General features: G+C 45.6%; 1 protein-coding gene across 1 annotated transcript; it reads left to right on the top strand.

Moving 5' to 3' along the window:
- Positions 1-3,045: 3,045 nt before the first annotated feature.
- On the top strand, positions 3,046-18,173 carry LOC144108447 (uncharacterized). Its single transcript, XM_077641684.1, has 6 exons — positions 3,046-3,223; positions 4,330-4,508; positions 10,165-10,264; positions 11,837-11,967; positions 15,191-15,325; positions 17,823-18,173. Exons 1-6 carry the CDS (start codon positions 3,046-3,048, stop codon positions 18,171-18,173), a joined length of 1,074 nt encoding a protein of 357 aa, XP_077497810.1.
- Positions 18,174-19,211: the final 1,038 nt, after the last annotated feature.

Below are 19,211 nucleotides of genomic sequence, written 5' to 3'. Positions count from 1 at the left end.
CTGCGAGAATCATGCTCCTAATTTTTCGCTCACAACGCCGACGCCGGCAACGCCAGCACCGGATTGTCTGGGGAACGGAGGCTTTAGCGCCATCGCGCTAAGAGCCAACTGGCCGGAGTCGCGCCGTAGCTTTGACATTCGGCTCGTCTACCCACAGTCCCTGGATGAAGTCCGGACCACGGCGGCCGCATTTCAATGAAAAGCTTGCTGATATATACTGACGAGCGGCGCGATTCTTTGCATAGTGGCGCCTGTCGCAACTGAGGCCTATGAAAGTCTGCCGTAACACTTCCGCCTCTGATGTAATTTCATGGGTCGGCAACATGAAATTAAACATGAGACAGAAGCTCGTGGCTTCAGGGTTTCGCAAACCTGGAAACAATCGGCAGTGAACAAACATGAGCAGCAAGCACGGCCGGCTGCGCTTTCCGCGCATGCGCCTAGTGTCGTCCGTCCATTCTCGCCGGTTCGCAGCGGCAGCGCTTCGGGAATTCCTTAATGGCGCTACCTGCACGGCCCGGCGTCGACAGCGTGCGCTTGTGTTGGTGACGTTGCGGCGGGTGAAACTCCGCGCACACGGCAACGGACGTCGTCCGGTTTTCAAGCTGATCGGCGGATAAAGGATCTGTAAACTCAATCGCTCTTGCCATGCAACACATATCCTTACCAAGAATACTGCAAAATTTCTAGTTGCCTGCGAGTTATGAAGCATCACACGACTTGCGTTTACGCTAGTTGTGCATGCTGCGCATATTTCCTGCGATGGGTCACGTGGGGTCTGTGAGTAGTAGAAGCTGCATTGTTATATACGCTCTTCCATGTCTTAGGATCTCGGAAGTCGTGACGTGCAGTTATCCAGGCTCTCGCTACCAGAACACACGGATGAGCACACAGCAAAGCGAAATACCTGACCTCTTGATGCTTGGCTGTGTGGTGCACTTGTGCCTCTCGGGACCGGCTCATATCCCACATACAATCTTTTTCTTTCGTGTGTGTCACCTATTATCTATTTTCTGTCGTGTGTGTCACCTATTATGTCTTTTGGTCACCTATTATCTCAGACCAAGGCGCTGTAAAATGAAACTTACTGCGCTTTTGCTTCGAGTTCCTAAAACGAAGTACGAAAATTCCCACTACCCTACAGAAAGGGACAGAGGCACTCCGATAAGCATCAGCTATCCGTATTAACACAGCTCCCCCCCCCTTCTTCCTCTCCTGCTTGTCATTGTAGCTTCATATGGCACGTGCATCAAAACCATTCGTCATGAGTGCCATCCGCTATAAATAACTGTTCTGTCTCCTTCCTTTCCTCTCAGTTTAATTTTCCTCCTAATGCTGATTTCTAATTAACACTCCGTAGTTACTGAGTTGTACTCACCCGTACCGAATTACTAAAACGCCCCAACAGGCATTACACGTGTCGCACCACCCAGGCTTTTGTTGAAGTTTGTATTATCCCTTGAATGGACGTGCTGACTGTTCTTTTCATGTGTTTTGTCTAGCGCCTCCGCAAGAGCCACACAATCGCGTTCTTTGATACGCAAGAAACAATCGAGAGGTTTGAAGCAGCAATCAAAGTAGGTATGAAGTGGTAGCGAAGCTTGCATAAACGCCTATGCGTCAAAATGTTGGGCTCTTGGAGATGTTCAGAGATAATTCGCGCGAAGCTGCCATCATTAGCTGCGGATACCAAAATACGCTCCCGAGTTATCGAAGCGGTAAAGGAGGAATGAAGGTTCTCGCAGATGCGTTTAAATTCTTTAGGATTAAAAAATTTACTCTGATGCTCAATTCACATTTCGCACTTTGTCATGCTTCATAAATACCTGCCTCGCCTGCCACCTTGCTTTCACAGTTTATACCTTATATATATAAATGAAGGCAATTATTTGCTCACTTTGCTTAAATGCTGCGCTGATCAATCTGATGTTAATTTCTCCATAAATGTGAATGCATTCCTCAATATCTATTGTTTTGCTTTAGCACAAAAGGAAGCACACTCGCGTACTGGCGTGCTACTAGTTTCAAGTCACCGGTGCTTTAGTAAAAGTAATTAAAACTACTGGGGAAATATGATTCACTGCATCGAGAAGTATTCATGTTGTTAACTTAGCAGCATACAAAAAATGATTCGCTCTTGCATTATTTGAAAAATATATATATATATTCGTGTCGTTTATGGGGGTTTAACTTCCCGAAGCGACTCAGGCTATAAGGAACGCCGTAGTGAAGGGTTCCGGAAATATCGATCACCTTGGGGTTTTAACGTGCATTGACATCTCGCAGTACACGCGCTTGTAAAATTTCGCCGTGATCGAATTTCTAACGCCGTGGCCGGGGTCGAACCCACATCTTTCGTGTAAGTAGCCGAGCGCCATAATCACTGAGCCATCGTGGCGGCTAACAAAATAAAATGTTTCATATTCCTTTCTGGTGTGAATGAGCAAGATATCAAGCCTCTGGGTAGGGTTTCTCTGTTGAGGTTTTTCATTTTCAGGAAACGTTGCGCTGCATGATAGGAAGATATCAAGCCTCTGGGTAGGGTTTCTCTATTGAGGTTTTTCATTTTCAGTAAACGTTGCGCCGCATGATAGGAACAAAGGCCAGTCTCTCAGATCGCTTTTCAGGGGCAGAACTGCTACGTAGAAGCAAAGAGAATTCCTTGTGAGGCAATGACCAGCATCATCCTTTTTGGCGCGCCTCACGACGCCAGTCCGGCATACCCCCGAGCGGAATTTCCCGATATATTCTCGGCTAGAGAATTCGCGCCAGTAGTTTCAGGGCAGGTTTCTTGGGCTGTACCAAGAGCAGATTTAACCAATAATCTTTTCCTTTTTGGTGTACGTCATCAAAAAACGACACACTATTAGTAATTAGTTGCGTTGTAAAAATGTGCATGAGTCAATTTCACGTGTTTCGAAGCAAGAGAAAAATGAGGACGTCACGAGCCCCGCGCCTATCGCGTGATAAGAAGAAGAAGCAGCTTTTGACGAGCAGCACCCGTCCACAGGGCCAGATTCTTTATTACGAGACCAAAAATACAGAATGGATTCCGCCGGGCAGACAGGTGAACCTTCCCTGAAGAGCCCCAAGCGTACAGGCTCATCGGCGACCAAAAGATTCGTCGCGGGAAGCTCGGAAATGAGTCCACGGAAGAAGGCCAAGACCAGGCTGTCCAGGCCTACCAAGGCCCGCTCACCAACAGCCGTAGACCGTGAACCGAGTGAGTGTAGCATGCAGCAGATTCGACCGAGTTTCGCAATCCTGCAGGTTTACCATACAGAGGATTAATCTATTTCTTTTTACTTAACTCATGATTTTTGCGACTGGATTTACTGAGGTGTTGGGCCAAACTTAGGGCTTATTTTGGCTGCTTATTCAAAAAACCGTTGCGATTAGCCGCAGACAAATTTCATAGCCGTCCGAAGGCATTATTTCAAACGGACAGTTCTCAGACTGAAATGTTAGGCCGTAGGAGTGCCGGGTCTCGCAGTCAGAGGTTTTTATTCAGCCCACTAGCCTCTCGACAGAGAAGAGCTAAAGTCGGCTTACAACCGTCGGTATAGTTGTCTCGGTCTCATTGAATCCTCGTGGTTTATACGGTCCATAAAGGGCACTACAAGCTGCCAGGCATTCCGAAATCTGCGAGGAATTTCGGCATGGATGGCGCCCATAACTGTGTTGCATTTCGCCTTCTCCCTCATGAGGACGACATCTCTGAGGCGCACTATAGACCATGCGGGGCTTTACGAAGGAATGCTACACGAAAGAAATATTGACGAAAGAGATTAACTCAGAGCCCATTTCAAACTTCACGTAGAATAAGTCGCGAGCGCAACGGTTTATCTACGCTGGTGACTTCGCCGTGGAACGTGCAGGGCGCATATACTTTCTAAGCAGTACCATTAGTAATCATACAGCAAGAACTCCTTTTAAGTGACATCCACTGTGTAAGATGGAGTGCCAGACTGCGGCAACGGTTCTTCTAGGTTAGCACGCAGAGAAAAGTATATTCGTGGCGATACACCATGGCAGGCTTAGTAGGCATCTGCTAGGTACTCCATCAGATAGCCTTGCATGCATTCAACAAAACTGCAATATACTGACAATTTTTTCAGTTTGATCGACGAAATAAATAGGTTGCTGCGTATAAGGCCAATCTTGTTCAGGCTTTTTCGTGTGAAACACCGGCAGAGTTCGCTAAATTAAAAAACCTCAGCATTCAATTAAATCTAATTTGACTGCTTTCAAAGTCTATTTGCCTTATAGAATTAAAGAATGCTGTTCCTTTTCGGGAGGAGTTCTTTGTTTACAGGCTTCTTTTCGCAGCCACCGGTGCGTGGAAAGAGGCCTCACCGAGTCCAGTACTTCCGGACGCGGCAGCGGAGGCTTCGAAGAGTTCGGGGTCAGGGTTGGGGCACGGCTCAACTTCAGGACAGGCGCTTGTCCCAACATCGGCACCTGTGGCTGAACATCCTGCGGCTGAGCAGAGTCCTAGAAAGACTCACGTGAGATCTACCTTCTTTTTTGCTTAAGTTTGTAATCATCTTCAGTCTGCACCGAGAGTTGACGAAGAATTTAATTACAACATAAAAGAATAGAACTTAGACAAGTTGAGACAAGAACGCTGACTCCTGACAACTTGTGCCTTAACCTATCTGTGGGTTGTTTTTATGTTTTTCGTTGCAATATGTTGTCATGGATGACCATGTAGTCCTTACGTTTACCTTTGTTACCGAAATTTGGGCATGGGTGCTTTTATTCTACAGACATCAAATCATTTTTAGGTAACAACGCGGTGGCTGCTCAGTGTGTGTAGAAAACGAATCGAACGTTGCAAAGGAATCCCAGTTAATTGGGGACGCGTTACTGTGACATTTCGCTTGCTGTGCTACTTAAAAAAATTTCATCTCGCGTGCGTAGCGGTATGCTAAAGGCATATTGTAAAGAAAAAGTTTCTTATATTGATCTTTGAAAATGCAGAATAACTACGAGAATCCGAAAGCTGCTCGTTCAGTTCATCATGAGCTATTTCCTGCTCCAAGAAACGAATCCAAAAAGTTTTCTCCATCTCCCAATGAAGGTTTGAGGACCAATTGAAGTTGATCTTGTCAACAGACGACTGCGTTTTAATAACGGAGGATTGTTTCACTTATGAAGCTTATTTATTTACGCAACGATAAAAAAGGATAATACAGGTGCGCCCTATGCTGGCTGTTATCAAAAGTATTGAATGAACTTTATTTGCTCGCCATAGCGAGTGGAGATTGGGAATAAAGGTACAAATGACCTGACGAAAGGTCCAAGTCCCCTACAGCAAACAGTTTCGACAGCAGTGATAAAAGAAGGAAATACATACAAAAGGCAAAAGTACAAAATTTACACAAGTACAAACATATTACACTTGTAATACGCACTACACAGCCACAATGCACACATATCACAACTGCACTGTATATACTCATTTTGTGACGGGATATATGTACATACAAACAAGCATAAATGGAACTGAATGACATTGATCAAGAAAAGGAAACAACATCGGCTAGTAGCAATGCGGTTAACGCTTTTTTGAAAGTACCCAATGGAGCGCTAAAGTCTAACAGTTCCTCAACCTTGTTTAATATTATAGTTGACATATAAAAAAGTTTCCTTCCCATAATTTGTTCTTTTTCTCGGCTTGTGTCGGAAGTTTCGCCGTAGAAGGTGCCGAGATGTATCTGTATTGAATGTTTTAGAGAATAATTTATTTGTGTACTCTAAGCAGAAGCTTCTTATAATAAATTTTGTCTGCGCGAAGAAGTGAATAACGCTGGAATAATAGAGCGGTTTCAAGATCTGCGTAACGACCATGGTAATTGCTATATATACGAAGAATGCGTTTTTGTAAAAGACTTAGCTTGTAGTTCGTTGTTGTTTTTTCTATACTAAGATCGCATAGCAGAGCTTTGAATAAAAAAGGGCATTGTATAACTGTTGTTTGAGCCAAAGAGGAATTAGGTGGTCTATTATTTTAATAATACCTTCGGATTTCGAAATATCATTGCATAACCTGCTTATATGTGAACTCCACGACCAATGTTCATCAAGCCATACACCTAAGAATTTTTGTTACTTAACGCGTTTAATTTCCGTGTCATTAAAATTTAAGTCAGTCACTATGCATGTTTTTGTTACGAGGCCTGAATAAAATGTATGTTGTTTTTGCTGTATTGAGATCGAGGCTGTTTTTGCTCAGCCATTCTGACAGACGATTTAGATAAGTATTTGCGCTGAAAGCAAATTCGGAAATGTCACTAGATATAAAAAACACATTGCTATCATCGGCATACATTGCCATGTCTGGTGGGTCAGGTATTCGTACAATGTCATTTACGTATAGGAGAACAATAGTGGGCCCAGTTTTGAGCCTTGAGGTACACCTTTTGTTAAAGACAAAATGTCAGAAGAAATAGAGTTTACCTGCACAAATTGGCTTCGATTCGTTAAATAACTTCTTATTAAATCACCAGCAATGCCACATATCCCGTAGATTTGTAATTTTTGTAATAACACTTTATGATCAATTGAGTCGAAAGCCTTTCTTAAGTCTAAAAAATGTCCGAGTGTTAACGCGTTGTTTTTCAATGTTTGCAATATTTTATCTTTAATACTAAGAAGTGCTTGATCGGCCGACTTATGTTTTTGAAAGCCATATTGGCAGTCTTAGATCACATCGTGTTTAACGAAAAATGACCACAGCCTGTCAAATATCACACTTTCAAAAATCTTTGAGAATATATTTAGGACAGATATTGGTCGGTGATTTGAGACTAGATCCTTCGTGCCGCCTTTGTGGATTGGTGTCACTCGTGCAGTTTTTAAGGCCTCCGGAAAAATTCCTGAAGATATTGACAAGTTAACAATGTAAGCTAGAACTTCACTTATCTCGTTTGAGACACACTTAATCGGCACCGGCCGAATTCCGTCGGGTCCGGGCGAGGCATTACTTTTCAGTTTGTCTATTAATTTCGTATCTCTGCGCTATCTGCGGGCTGCATGAAAATAGTGCTAGTCACAGGTGTGATATCGATTGCATGAGCCACACTTTCATTACCTGCTCTTGAAGCACAAGACCCAGCTTGCTGGAAACTTTCGTTCTTGCTTGTTACTTGGCTTTTGTCCAGATACGGTGTTCGTGACCTGATACTTGACTTTCTACTTGTTATTTTATTCACAGCATCCCATATCAGTTTCGGTTCATTGCGTATGTCTGAGAAGAGCTGTTCATAATACTCTTTTTTAGCTTTTTAGCAACAACATTTTTTTAACGGTACATTCCTTTTACTTAAAGGCCGATTTGAAAAAGGGATTTCTGAGGTCTTGTTGTTTACCATTTCACTTTGTAGGGACGTGGCGCTTTCTTTTTTCGGATCGTGAGCAGGCAACCGCCACGGAGGAGTAGAGTCCTTGCAAAGTCTGCTGATTTCTTCCAGTTGATTACCACCATATAGAGAAATGTAGATTGTCTCGCAATGGAAAAAAAACAGCGCTGTATGCTCGCAACGAAATTGCTACAAGCGCGGCTTTCTTATTACGAGAGAAGGCTAATACTAGGTGCTCCTTCGCGCAAGAAAACGCCAAGGACATTAGCAGGCCGTTCAGATTATCTATTCCAGGGGTTGTCAGCAGCTACAGCCTTTCGCTACAGCCTTGCGTGACTTGAAACACAAGTTCAGAGTGCCTGCTTGTCGGGAGCAGCAGCGTTATCAATTTTTTAAGCGAATGTTTGACCGACGCTTACTGCTTCAAAGAGATACAACCGACTACTCTGATGCGAGACAGTGTAGATATGTGGCAGTGTAAGAATGGTATTGTATTTATTAACTCCGACAAAGCTTGAGTATTAAAATGTGAGTAAAGCACTATTAAGCATTGATATCAAGTTAAGTCGATCACTCCTGAAAGTATTTCTTCATGCCCCCCTTCCACCTAGTCTGACCTCCACTCCTCTGATTACCGAGCAAAAATGGTTTGGTTTATGGGGGTTTAATGTCCCAAAGCGACTCGGGCTATGAGAGACGCCGTAGCGAAGGTCTTCTGATATTTCGACCACCTTACGTTCTTTAACGTGCACTGACATCGCACAGCACACGGGGCTCTAGAATTTCGCCTTCATCGAAATTCAACCGCCGCGGCCGGGATCGAACCCGCGTCTTTCGGGCGGGCAGCCGAGCGCCGTAACCACTCAGCCACCGCGGCGGCTCCACGGAGAAAGAAAACAGCCAGCCTCGTCCTCCCATTTTTCACGATTTCGCTGCACCGCGCATCTCAATTTCCTCTTTCGTGCATTCGGTCACTTGTGGTGGCCCGTTCTCCAGAACATCCGTTGTTGGCGTTGGAGTCGTGATCGAAAAATAGCGAGCATGGCTCTGGGTTGTGGTCCCCAGGGAGTAAACTAGGAGGCAGATGGGCCGCGTAGGTCACGTCATCTTGCGGCGTCAACACAACCTGACCACCGGATACTGAGCAAACTGCACACGATGGCAGGTCTGAGATAAGAGAATGATTGGTCGCCCCCGAAGAGCAACCTGGACTACAAAAGGCCAACCGCTGGGAACAACTGCCATCGTAGAACAGTGGCGCGCCGCTTAACCACTGCACCACTTTGCCAGGAGGGGTATCAGGACTCCCACGGATCTCTGAATGTAAAGTAGAAAATGACCTTTTCATACATGGGAATTTACCCATTATGTTATCGCAACATTTGCCCCTATGGCGAAGCTTAAGTGTCCCCTCCAATATTTTTGTCTGTGCACTTTTCGTCCCACTAAAGCCTGATTCGCCTCTCGCAACCCATATTACGCCAACGGACGCCAAATGCTAGAGACCATTACGAAAGCTTATATCGACACCTCTACACTTCAGCGCGTTGCACGAGCCGGAGTATCGCATCCGCAAATAGCTTTGATGCTCTGTATACGCCAGCTGTACACGCCGACCGAGTAGGGATCAACACTGGATGGACGATTGGGGCTCGAGTTAAGAGGCAAACGATGCAGGTGACTGTACGCGCCAGTTCTCCGGCATCGCACCATAACAGCGCACACGCGAAACAGGGGACATGTCTCCATGCCATCTAGCAGTCTGTGTGTCAAATTCATCTGTCCTTCATACAAGCGATCGTTCTGGTGCAAAAAATCAGTATGTTTCCACAGATGCAAGGAGTTTCGTTGCAACATTTGCCATGTCCACGGCGCTTTTGTGCTTAAGGTCTAAACTACGGAATGGTTATCAAGGAGTGCTTTCGGTCTTGACGTCGCTGGTTCGACTGGAGCCACTGGAAACAAATGTTGCATTTTTATTCTATTTTTTCCAGCGATAACGTGCATGTTTTTGTTAGTTCATAGAATGTGCTGTGGCTGTATTTCTTTGTATTCACGGGGTACTACACAAAATGCTTATTTTGTTAGGCTACAACATATTAAGAGCGAAAAGGAGGACGCTCTGTTGTTTTTTTTTCTCGTCTGCTCCTTCCTTCGTGCGGGATTAATCAGTTGTGGCAATGAGCCATCCAGCCCAGACAAAAATCCAGTTTCTTATGGGTACTGTCTTTTACTTTGGGTGGTTTCTTATCATGCTTTCTAAACTATACGTCAAAAATGCCGATCTAAATTGAGTGCCTTGGCCTAATCATGCTATAATGAAGGAGTCTTTTTCGTTGCAAAAATGAATTAGTTCAGTTCTATTCAACGCCTATCAATTGCCGCAATGATCCAAGGGCCGATTTTTACTATGAACAAAGCTGTAAGCGTCCTCCGTGTTCCCATAAACGAGCGAATGCAATCGTCATTCATCGTTTCTAGGTGAAGTTAACTAAATGATTTTGCTTTTCAGATTTTTGGTGTCTTCAAGTGCTTATCGGCACTTCAGATGAAAATAATAAATTCAGCCGTTGTGACAATTGCAGTTATGTACAGGTATTTAAATTTTATTGCCCAAAAAGATGCATGCAGATAGTGGGAGACAAAGAATCGCAATAATTTAAAACTCATGGGTTTCTTTAATGTGCACTCAGAGGCTTTTTGCATTTCTCTTGCATCAAAATGCAAATGGCACAGCCAAATAACGGAGCCGTCACGGCTACATTTATAGCAACCAGATAAAAACATGCTTGTCTTGCAGGCAGCACTCTTCAAGGGCACGACGACACCAGGATCGAACATCCTCAGGACCATCGTGCGGGGTCCGGCGAAATCCGAACACTCGAAAAAGGAACATAAAGGTAAACCTACTCGTATATACACAGACTGGACGGCGACCAGAGATATCATACACGGTTACTTTTCGTGCACCGGTGCGCCTTTTCCGCCACCAATCCGTGCTGCCACCTTTGTTTGATTTACATTTGTCATGTTTCTTTACTATGCCGCTCTACAGTTTGCTTGCGTGATATGCATAGGAAGTTAGAATGCTGAACATAAAAGAACTTATTCAAATACGCTGACTTTGGGCAGGCGCTGTTGATATTATTAAACCGCTTACGTTACCTTGACATAGTTATGAATGATTTTGTTAATATGTTCAGGCAAGAGGTTCACCTTCAAAAAACGTGGTTTCAGACAAGAATGCCAAACATGAAGTGATAAAATATCGCAGAGAGGATGATTCTTAACTCTGCGTTCAGTGAACAAAGAGGAAATAAGAACATCAGCATCATGTTCTCCTTGTGTGCGCCAGCAGGTTTTTGGTCCCATATTCCAGATCCCGAAAGTGTCCACAAAACCATAGGAGTTTTCGAGTGCCCAGCGTAAGCCGGTGCCCGTGCGGTACTAGAGCTGGTGCCCAAAAACATGCCCATGCACACTCTGAGTTCTCTTATGTCAGGCACAGTGGCTCCGCCCATCGCCATGCAGGGTACGAAGAGAGTAATCCTAATTATTTAAAACGTTACAATGGCACGGATGAGACTAGTTTAACGTGGTAACTTTTAGTCCCAGGATATCAGGAATGCGTATGAGTGCAGCTTACTTGATGAATTTGAAGGTTGTGCACGTCGGAACATTTGCCATCATAACGAACTAGTACAGTCCGGAAGAAAAGTCTCTGAACCACGTGTTCCTCTAACAAAGCTGATAGCTCTGCTATTAGCCGGCAGTTGGAGACCAGACTTGGGGAGATGAAAGAACAAAATATTGTTCTCTCATCTCTACAAGTCTGGTCTCCAACCTGCTGGCTAATAATAGAGCCATCGGCTTTGTTTCAGGAACACGTGGTCCAGAATATTTTGTCCGGACTGTACATATTAAGATTGATCGCGGTGACACATGCAGAGAAACGCATAGTCTACAGCGTTTTTGCACCATTTCGCATATCCCCATCGATGGGAAATCGAATTCAACAATTGCACGCGAGTGCTAGCGCGGAGCGGAATTGCACGCTAGTGCTAGCGCGGAGCGGAGTGCTTAGGATATTCTCCATTTTGTTTCTTCTGTGCTTCCTTCAGGCTGAATACCTTAGTCTAAACACATACATCATTAAGACCACATATCATAAGCCGGTTGACATTAGTACAGTATACATGAAAAGGGCACCATATGCCCAGCTGAGTGCACGATTTTCGTAGGCTAAATTGAAGCTCGGGTCAAACCTGCTCTAAAAACACGCACACCGTGAGAAGAAGATAAGCACAAAGTAGAGCTTTGTTTGTCTTCTCCTTTCGGTGTTCGTCCTTCTCGAGGTGATCAACCTGAGTATGAGTCCTTACGAACTAGACAAATTCGACGCCCTTACAGCTGAATACAAAAGTGATTCGGCTGAAAGATAGCGATCCCATTTTCCTGCTCATTGAACGCAGCGCCAAGCCCAGCCAAGAACAGTGCACCCAGTTCACCACCCGAGGCACCCTCTGTCCGCCCAGCACCCACCCCGTCGTCAACCCTGAGGGCCTTCGAAGGGGTCGTATCGTTTTTTGCGCTTCGGTCAAAGGTAGGCGTTAACGACAAATAGTTGGCGTAAAACATGCCGTGGTTGTTGGTAACTAGTCTCAAATTTATTTCCAGCCGCTGAAGTAAGGTCGACCAAAGGACAGTTTGTTATTCGTTGCTGTCTTTTATGGAAGGCAGGCCGATCGAGGCTCGTACATACGCTAGAAAGTTCAGCCGGAACGGCGGTCTATAATTCGCGGGTTCTCCAGCGACAGCCAGCAAGGCGCCCAGTTAATGCTCTTCACCCCAATGTAGCCACAGTGGCTAAGACGCCATTATCTGCTCTAGCAGGCGATCAGTAGTTTTGTTCATTAGGAGAACGAGCTGCCACGGTGTCGTCTTTGCGGCACTCGTTGTCGAAGCAATCAATGACAGTGAGTAAAGGCAGAAATTACTAATTGCTGACTGCTGACCCGAAAGATGCGGGTTCGATCGCGGCTGCGGCAGTCGAATTTCGATGGAGGCGAAATTCTAGACGCCCGTGCACTGCACGATGTAAATGCACGTTAAAGAACCCCTGCTGGTCTAAATTTCTGGAGCCTTTCACTGCGGCGTCCCTCATAGCCTGCTTCGCTTTCCAATATTAAACCCCTATAGACCAAACCAAACTGAACAAGATTTTTAGATGCATTGTTTTCATTTTGTAGTTTTATAAAGGAGGCCTAAGCGTTCAAAGTTGGCGCTTTTGCTCAACTAGCATGTTTCATCACGTCGGGTCGACAATTTAGTTGACCGTGAGGCGTCAGGAATGATAGGCCCTTCCACTTCACCACCTGTCCACCTGTCACCGTGGCCACAACTTTACAGCTGCCCCTGGCAATCCGGCTTGATTACATGTTCAAACTTTGAAGTTGCGTGAAACAAATGTCGTAGGTTTGCGTGTGACGTTTTAGGTTTAAAGGAATTTTTTGTTGGCTGCTTAGTTTGTTGTCGAAATCTCTACTACTCTCATAAGTTTTAAGTTATACCTGCAAGTCTCGCAAAAGTTACGTTGCATATGGTTCCGTGACTGCCGCGTTCGTTCTTTTAACAGAATTACTCTGAGAACGCACTTCCACTATTGAACGCATTTACATGAAATAAAAATGCTTAAGCCCCTTTGTAGCTCTATTTTAGCTTGCTTTAAAAACTTTGCTATTCAATATCAACCTTAATACTGTCGCATCAGCGTGTTTCATACAGCCTGCAATATAGCCTTGGCACAAAAACATGCCTTGTTCTGCAATTTTTTTATGAGAAGTCTTTGACACACCCCAAAAAAATTAACGCGGGTAAGACCTCCAAAAAATCTGACCCTTAAATGCTCAAAATTTTCTTTCTCGTTGAACAAGCTGCACTATATTAATTATTAGCAGGCACGTTCACGTGTGTAAATTGGCACAATTGTGAAGCATTTTACGTTTCTCTGATGTTCGCGCCTTTTCTCTTGCTTGAAAATGCTGGAGTTGCGAGATTTATCGTAGTAAAGCCAAAAGTATTCCCGTCGATTCGCCGTGCGTGTCGTCATTCCTTTTGTTGCAGTGGGTATGCCTTGTAGGGAACGTGCTGAGTAATTCATCTCTGGACAGCAACATATAACCTCCAATTTAAGCAGTTCTTGCGACGGTTGTACGAAAATCAGCTTCAGATGTTGATTGGTAATAAGAAATCATACTCATACCGCAACCGTCCGGTCTGAACAAAGTTGATTTAGTCTTCTAAATGTGGGCACGCCTGAGCAATATAGTTTGTGAGGCCAAAAATGTACAAAATTCTTCTTTAGTGTGATGAAGGTGTGTCATCGAATTCTCACCCTCCTATAGCTCCCGAGGGTGGCGCAGCGATCAGCTAATTCTCGCTTTACACTTCCATTCAACAGCCGAATTTGAGTTCTGCGTTCTGCCTGCAGCTTTTGTTTTAAAATTCCAAAAAAACAACAAAGAAACTTGGTGCGAACGGTGTCATGTGGCAAGAAGAACGCAAATATCTGAACAAATACGGCAGCTGCGTTGTTCTCTGGTTAACACCGTTCGACTGCCTTCGTTTTTATCAACTATAAAGATCTGCACTCTGCCTGTCCGTAGAGAGTCGCAGTAATCATGAAATGTTCCGCTGAGAAGGCGTAGATTATTATACGGTCGTTGGTGAATTGTGCAGGTTCTGCGCACGGCTACTGGCATGTTCCTCGGGAGCTGGACGTGCCACTCTGTATTCAGCTATGCATTTTGTATTCAGCTAGGCAGCGCACACTGACCCCTTGGCTATTTTCGCGAATCTCAGTCAGAACACATAGCTTGATGAACCGTGGTAATGGCCGAGTGGTCTTACGCGTAGACGCATCGTCTCTGTTCTTTCGTTTCCGACGATAGATGGCGCTGGTGGAAAAGCTTTTAATAATAATTGGTTTTGGGGGAAAGGAAATGGCGCAGTATCTGTCTCATATATCGTTGGACACCTGAACCGCGCCGTAAGGGAAGGGATAAAGGAGGGAGTGAAAGAAGAAAGGAAGAAGAGGTGCCGTAGTGGAGGGCTCCGGAATAATTTCGACCACCTGGGGATCTTTAACGTGCACTGACATCGCACAGCACACGGGCGCCTTAGCGTTTTTCCTCCATAAAAACGCAGCCGCCGCGGTCGGGTTCGAACCCGGGAACTCCGGATCAGTAGTCGAGCGCCCTAACCACTGAGCCACCGCGGCGGGGTGGAAAAGCTTTTGCAAAAATTGTTTTCCGAACGAAATCAGCGCAAAAAAATCAAGCAAAGGCCTCTCCGGAACTCCAGGCGCAAATAAAGAAAACACTCCACCATATGCGCGAAACTTTCTGTGCCCGCGGCCCTTCGAAACGCATGGAAGCTGCAGATTCGATGGGTGCGTTCGCCCTATCGATGGCTACGCAGCATTTCGGTACAGTCCTCCTCCCCCCCTCCCCTGCCCGACATTACGACAGACAAGGGACCGCAGCAAATCTATGAATGCCAAGCCGCGCACTGACCTTCTTTGCAATGCATGTCGCGCGTAATCCATTCGTTCCCAATACGCCCCTCAAGAGGAGACCTAATGGTATCTTTGAGCCGGACATGTCTGGAAAATTCTGTAAATACGCTACACGCTTCCAAGTTCCAACCTCACGTGCCATTGCTGGCATGCGGCCCACAAGTGTACTGAGGAGGAAGTGGGCGCGGTAATAGCTAAGGAGGAGGATACCAGCTTTCGTGCAACGTTGTCCAACGCGTTTTTCTCGCAGGGAACTTCTCATGTTCCTACGCCGCAAGCGGAGCCTGCCGCCAAGGATGAAGATCTCTCAGTCTGCCTCCTTCCCGACGAAGAAGTGAAAGAAGCCCAGGCCTTGTGGCAGACCACCTGCAAGCTTCAAGAAATGGTAACGAATATCTTCTAAAGCTTGGATTCAGCGGTGTCGTTCCAGCCCAGCTGGGGTTCAGTGCTGTCGCTTCCGTCCAGCTGGGGTTCAGTGGTGTCGTTCCAGTCTAGCTGGAATTCAGTGGTGTCGTTTCCGTCTATCTGGGATTAAGTGGTGCCGTTCCAGTGTAACTGGGATTTGTTGGTATCATTTCTAGTCCTCCCTCGGTCATATGTCAGTGGTCCTACTAGCCAATCGAGCTGTCAGTCAGCTCATTTAAGCACATTAGTCCAAAGAACTCTGGAGCAATGCCTCATTGTAATCACGTAAAGCTTCGCACATGAATTTGTCTCTAAATAAATTACAAGGCAAAGAAAAACGAAGGCCATATACCAAATTGTGTACTTCCCCCTACCTCCAAAATAAATATGTAAAGGCAGGCCCTCAAATCATTCCGTTCTCCCGAAGGATCAGCAAGCCGCAGTGGCCCCATTTCGATTGAGGCAAAATGCCATACCGTCTGTGTGCTGTGGCATCGTCTGGGCACGTTAACACAATTGTTTAAAATAATTTTGAGCTCTTTTTTATGGGGACACCGCATAGCTCATGTAGCCAATATTAAAGTACCACTGTATTACAAAAGGCTCATCACTACACATCGCGGTTAAACAGCGCTATGAAGACAACAAATCGAACAAATTTTCCTTGAACGAATAAGAATGCAAAGAAGAGAGGTAGTCTTTAAACGAAGAGAATTCTCTCCTGTCAGTTCTGTGTTGTTGTAGATTAGCGCTAAGTTTACAGATGAGCAAACTGGTGGTCAGCTCCCCTATGTAAATGCGACTTCATTGGGTATTTTTTTATTTTGCATTCAAAGTTAATCAAAGAAGACTGGCACAAAAAATCTCCTTTTTGTTGACCACTTCAATAATTTTAATCGAAAATCATCGTTCAAAAACCTATCAGACGACCAGAGAGCGTAACGTAAAGGCTTGGCTCAGTGATCTTGAGGGAGATGAATTCTGCCATGCCGTCTAATTGGCTCGCTAATAGGCTCACAAAAGGCACACACACATACATTTTTTTGCGAGCGCACCACTTGTATAGGCGCCTACAAGAGTATTTAAGGTACGAAGAAAGCAATAATGTTCGAGTTCCTCTTGCCCAGACTGGTCGTTTTTGATTGATTTGTGTATTGCATAGGTAGGGCACGAAAGAGCATTACATGTTGTTCGTTTAGTTGCAGCACGTTGCAGCTTTTCCAAAGCATTTCTGATTAGGAATCTTATGTGGGCGCAACTGCGCTTGAGATCTCGACCTCCGTATTATGAGGCGTTCTCCAGACAGCCCTAAAAGCCCACAAAAAATTGCCACAGTCTTTAAAGTCTTCCAAGACTGTAAAAACAGCAATAGCGTCACATTGCCTGGAGTTTTCTTTCAAGAAATCGTGCCCGCATCAGTTCCAAGATAGCTTTCACAATTAGATGAGCCGACTTTCGGTGGCTGAGTTCCCCTGCTCTGTGTTGGTTGCTGTTTGCGAGACCCTCCTTCAAAAACTTAAGCACGGAACCCGAAGAAATACCGGGGAAGGTCGTTTCAGGACACAGAAACCGCTAGTGTTGCCTTATGTACACAAGACCTCGCACAACTTGAGGAATGCGACCAACAGGTATGGCCTGAGAGTCGTTTTTTCGGCTCCTAACAAGCCGGAAAAGTTGTGCCCCCGAATTCGAAACTCTAGGAAGCGGGGTTGCCAGATAAAGCACGACACTCCGTTTATCGAGTGTTCGGTAAGAGTGGTGTACGCTGTCTCCTTGATTTGTGGGAAGTTTTATGTCGGTCAGACTGGCCACTGCATCAACTATCGTTTGGGGGACCATCCCCGACATTTGTCAGACTTAAAAGATAACGCATATTTTGTGGCACACGTAATGAGCTACGACTGGTGTGAGGCGCTTTTTAATGAGACGAAGATTCTCGGCAAGAGATTAGATAAGACGGCGCGTGTCAGCCTGGAGGCTTTCTACATAAAGAAATTTGGCTCTAGGTGCATCTGTACTCCTTTCTCTTTTTTTGCCTCCACTGAAATGCGACCACCGCGGCTGGGTTAGAACACGCGTATTTCGGGTTAGCAGCCGAGGACCATAACTACTGAGCCACCATGGCGTCTAGTCGGCACATTGTATACCTGCAACGTGTGGATACTGATGTTTACCCTCCAAACGCCTAAAACTGATTCCATAGTACTACCTTCTGTAACCGAGGAAGACGAGTATTTGTCAAGACTGAAGATAACAGGGGCTTTTCCTCTAATCCATGTATTGGTTTTAATCTAGCACCCATGATGTGTGAATTTCTTAGTTTCAAGATTCCAGTGTCTTAGACGGGTGGCGGTGAGTTCCGGATCACACAGCACGCCACACACACTAGTAATTTCATTAGGCTTTGCTTATTACGAAAGTTGTATTTGTGCGAGGTATCAAGTTGATGCCACATGTGTTGTCTATCCTCTCCGCAGATGGGACCCGCGGCCCAGACGTCCCCTCACGGCTGGCAGTTTTACCTGAAGGCACACGGCGCCTGGTTGGCGTTCATAGTCGGCGCAGGTCTATTTGTGGCGTTTATGTTGGCGCTGTCCATGTTCGCGCGTTACCGCAATGCGATTGTGACAGCGCAGAAGATCTGCCGAACCGAGGACTGCGTGATCCACGAACGACTCCTGCGCCAAAACATTAACGGCAGTGTGGACCCGTGCCAGGACTTCAGTGCTTACGCATGCTCGGCATGGAGCCCGTCCAAACAGTTTGTGAGCTACGCCGCGGCCACCACAAGTGACGCCATTGAAGCGTGGTTCAAGGCACGTGCATGAACGCGGTCTCTTATCTCTTTAAAACGCATATTCTTGCAAGTTGTAACGTTTTTGAGCGTCTCATAGGCTTTTTTATCACTTAGAGCGTGACCATTGGAAAGCTATTGTCGGCTTGATAGTCGACAGATTTCAATGAACGTTTCTGACAGCGAATAAAATGAACTGCTTTTAACTTCCGCATATTGAGACTCAAAAATTTTTCAGCAATGCCGCGGGCAAATCTTAAGCACCCTACTACACGAATCATCCCTCGCGCAATTCCATATCATGACCACTCCTGGAAGATTCTCACGGCTAAGGCTGTAAAGCCGGATCGCAGAGACTGTTCAATATATGTTTTTAAACAGCAGGTTATTCTCTCCACTTTTCAGTTGCTCTTTACTCCTTCTGACGAGCCTGACTACTGAAAAATAACTGGTTACCAATATGGAAATGAAGTGATTTACATGTATGTATCATTGCAAAAAAAAAAATCTCGGTCAGGGCTCGGGTTGTCCGCTCGATCCCCGTTTACGTTCTCTTTTATTTCCTTCTGGCGACTGTTTCTGGTCTAAGACTTCCCGTTCCTCGAGCCCCCCCCCCCCCCCCGTGTTTTGCTGCTCGTCGCCACTCCTGGAAACGGCACCGGGTGCCTGTCAAGTTCTTGGAAGGCCCAGCTGCAACGTCAACTATGTTCACTTGTAAACAGGCGGGCCTCGCTGGCAATGGCTGCGAGAGGATTCAGTGTCTCTTTCAAGGTCGTCGCGCTCTCCTACATCTGTTCCCACTTCCGCTATCCTTCTGTCCGGCTTCAGCTTTCCGACCCCCTTCCACTTAGAGCTGTTCTGTGACAAGTTGCGACCGCGAGACATGGTCCCTACAATCCAAACACACACACAAGCACACATTCGCGGTGCGCTTTCCGTTCGCTCTCTGACGCGGTTGAGATCTACGCACAGTATGTTCTATTGGTCGTTGTTTTACAAGTGAACTTTGGCTTAGCTGAGTACGGAGAGCGAAAAAATTCCAGTGCCGTGTATTTTGCGGAGCCTTAAAACG

Source organism: Amblyomma americanum, chromosome 10, assembly GCF_052857255.1.
Source record: "Amblyomma americanum isolate KBUSLIRL-KWMA chromosome 10, ASM5285725v1, whole genome shotgun sequence".
Classification (NCBI taxonomy): domain Eukaryota; kingdom Metazoa; phylum Arthropoda; class Arachnida; order Ixodida; family Ixodidae; genus Amblyomma; species Amblyomma americanum.
The sequence above is the reverse complement of the archived record's forward strand: the minus strand, read 5'-3'. Positions and strand labels throughout refer to the sequence as shown.

Bases quoted from the DNA above. Each gene is read 5' to 3' on its own strand.
- LOC144108447 (XM_077641684.1), top strand. From the start codon at position 3,046: ATGGATTCCGCCGGGCAGACAGGTGAACCTTCCCTGAAGAGCCCCAAG. The intron at 3,224-4,329 runs GTGAGTGTAGCA...TTCTTTTCGCAG, and splicing joins AGCCGTAGACCGTGAACCGA to CCACCGGTGCGTGGAAAGAG. The intron at 15,326-17,822 runs GTAACGAATATC...TCCTCTCCGCAG, and splicing joins CCTGCAAGCTTCAAGAAATG to ATGGGACCCGCGGCCCAGAC.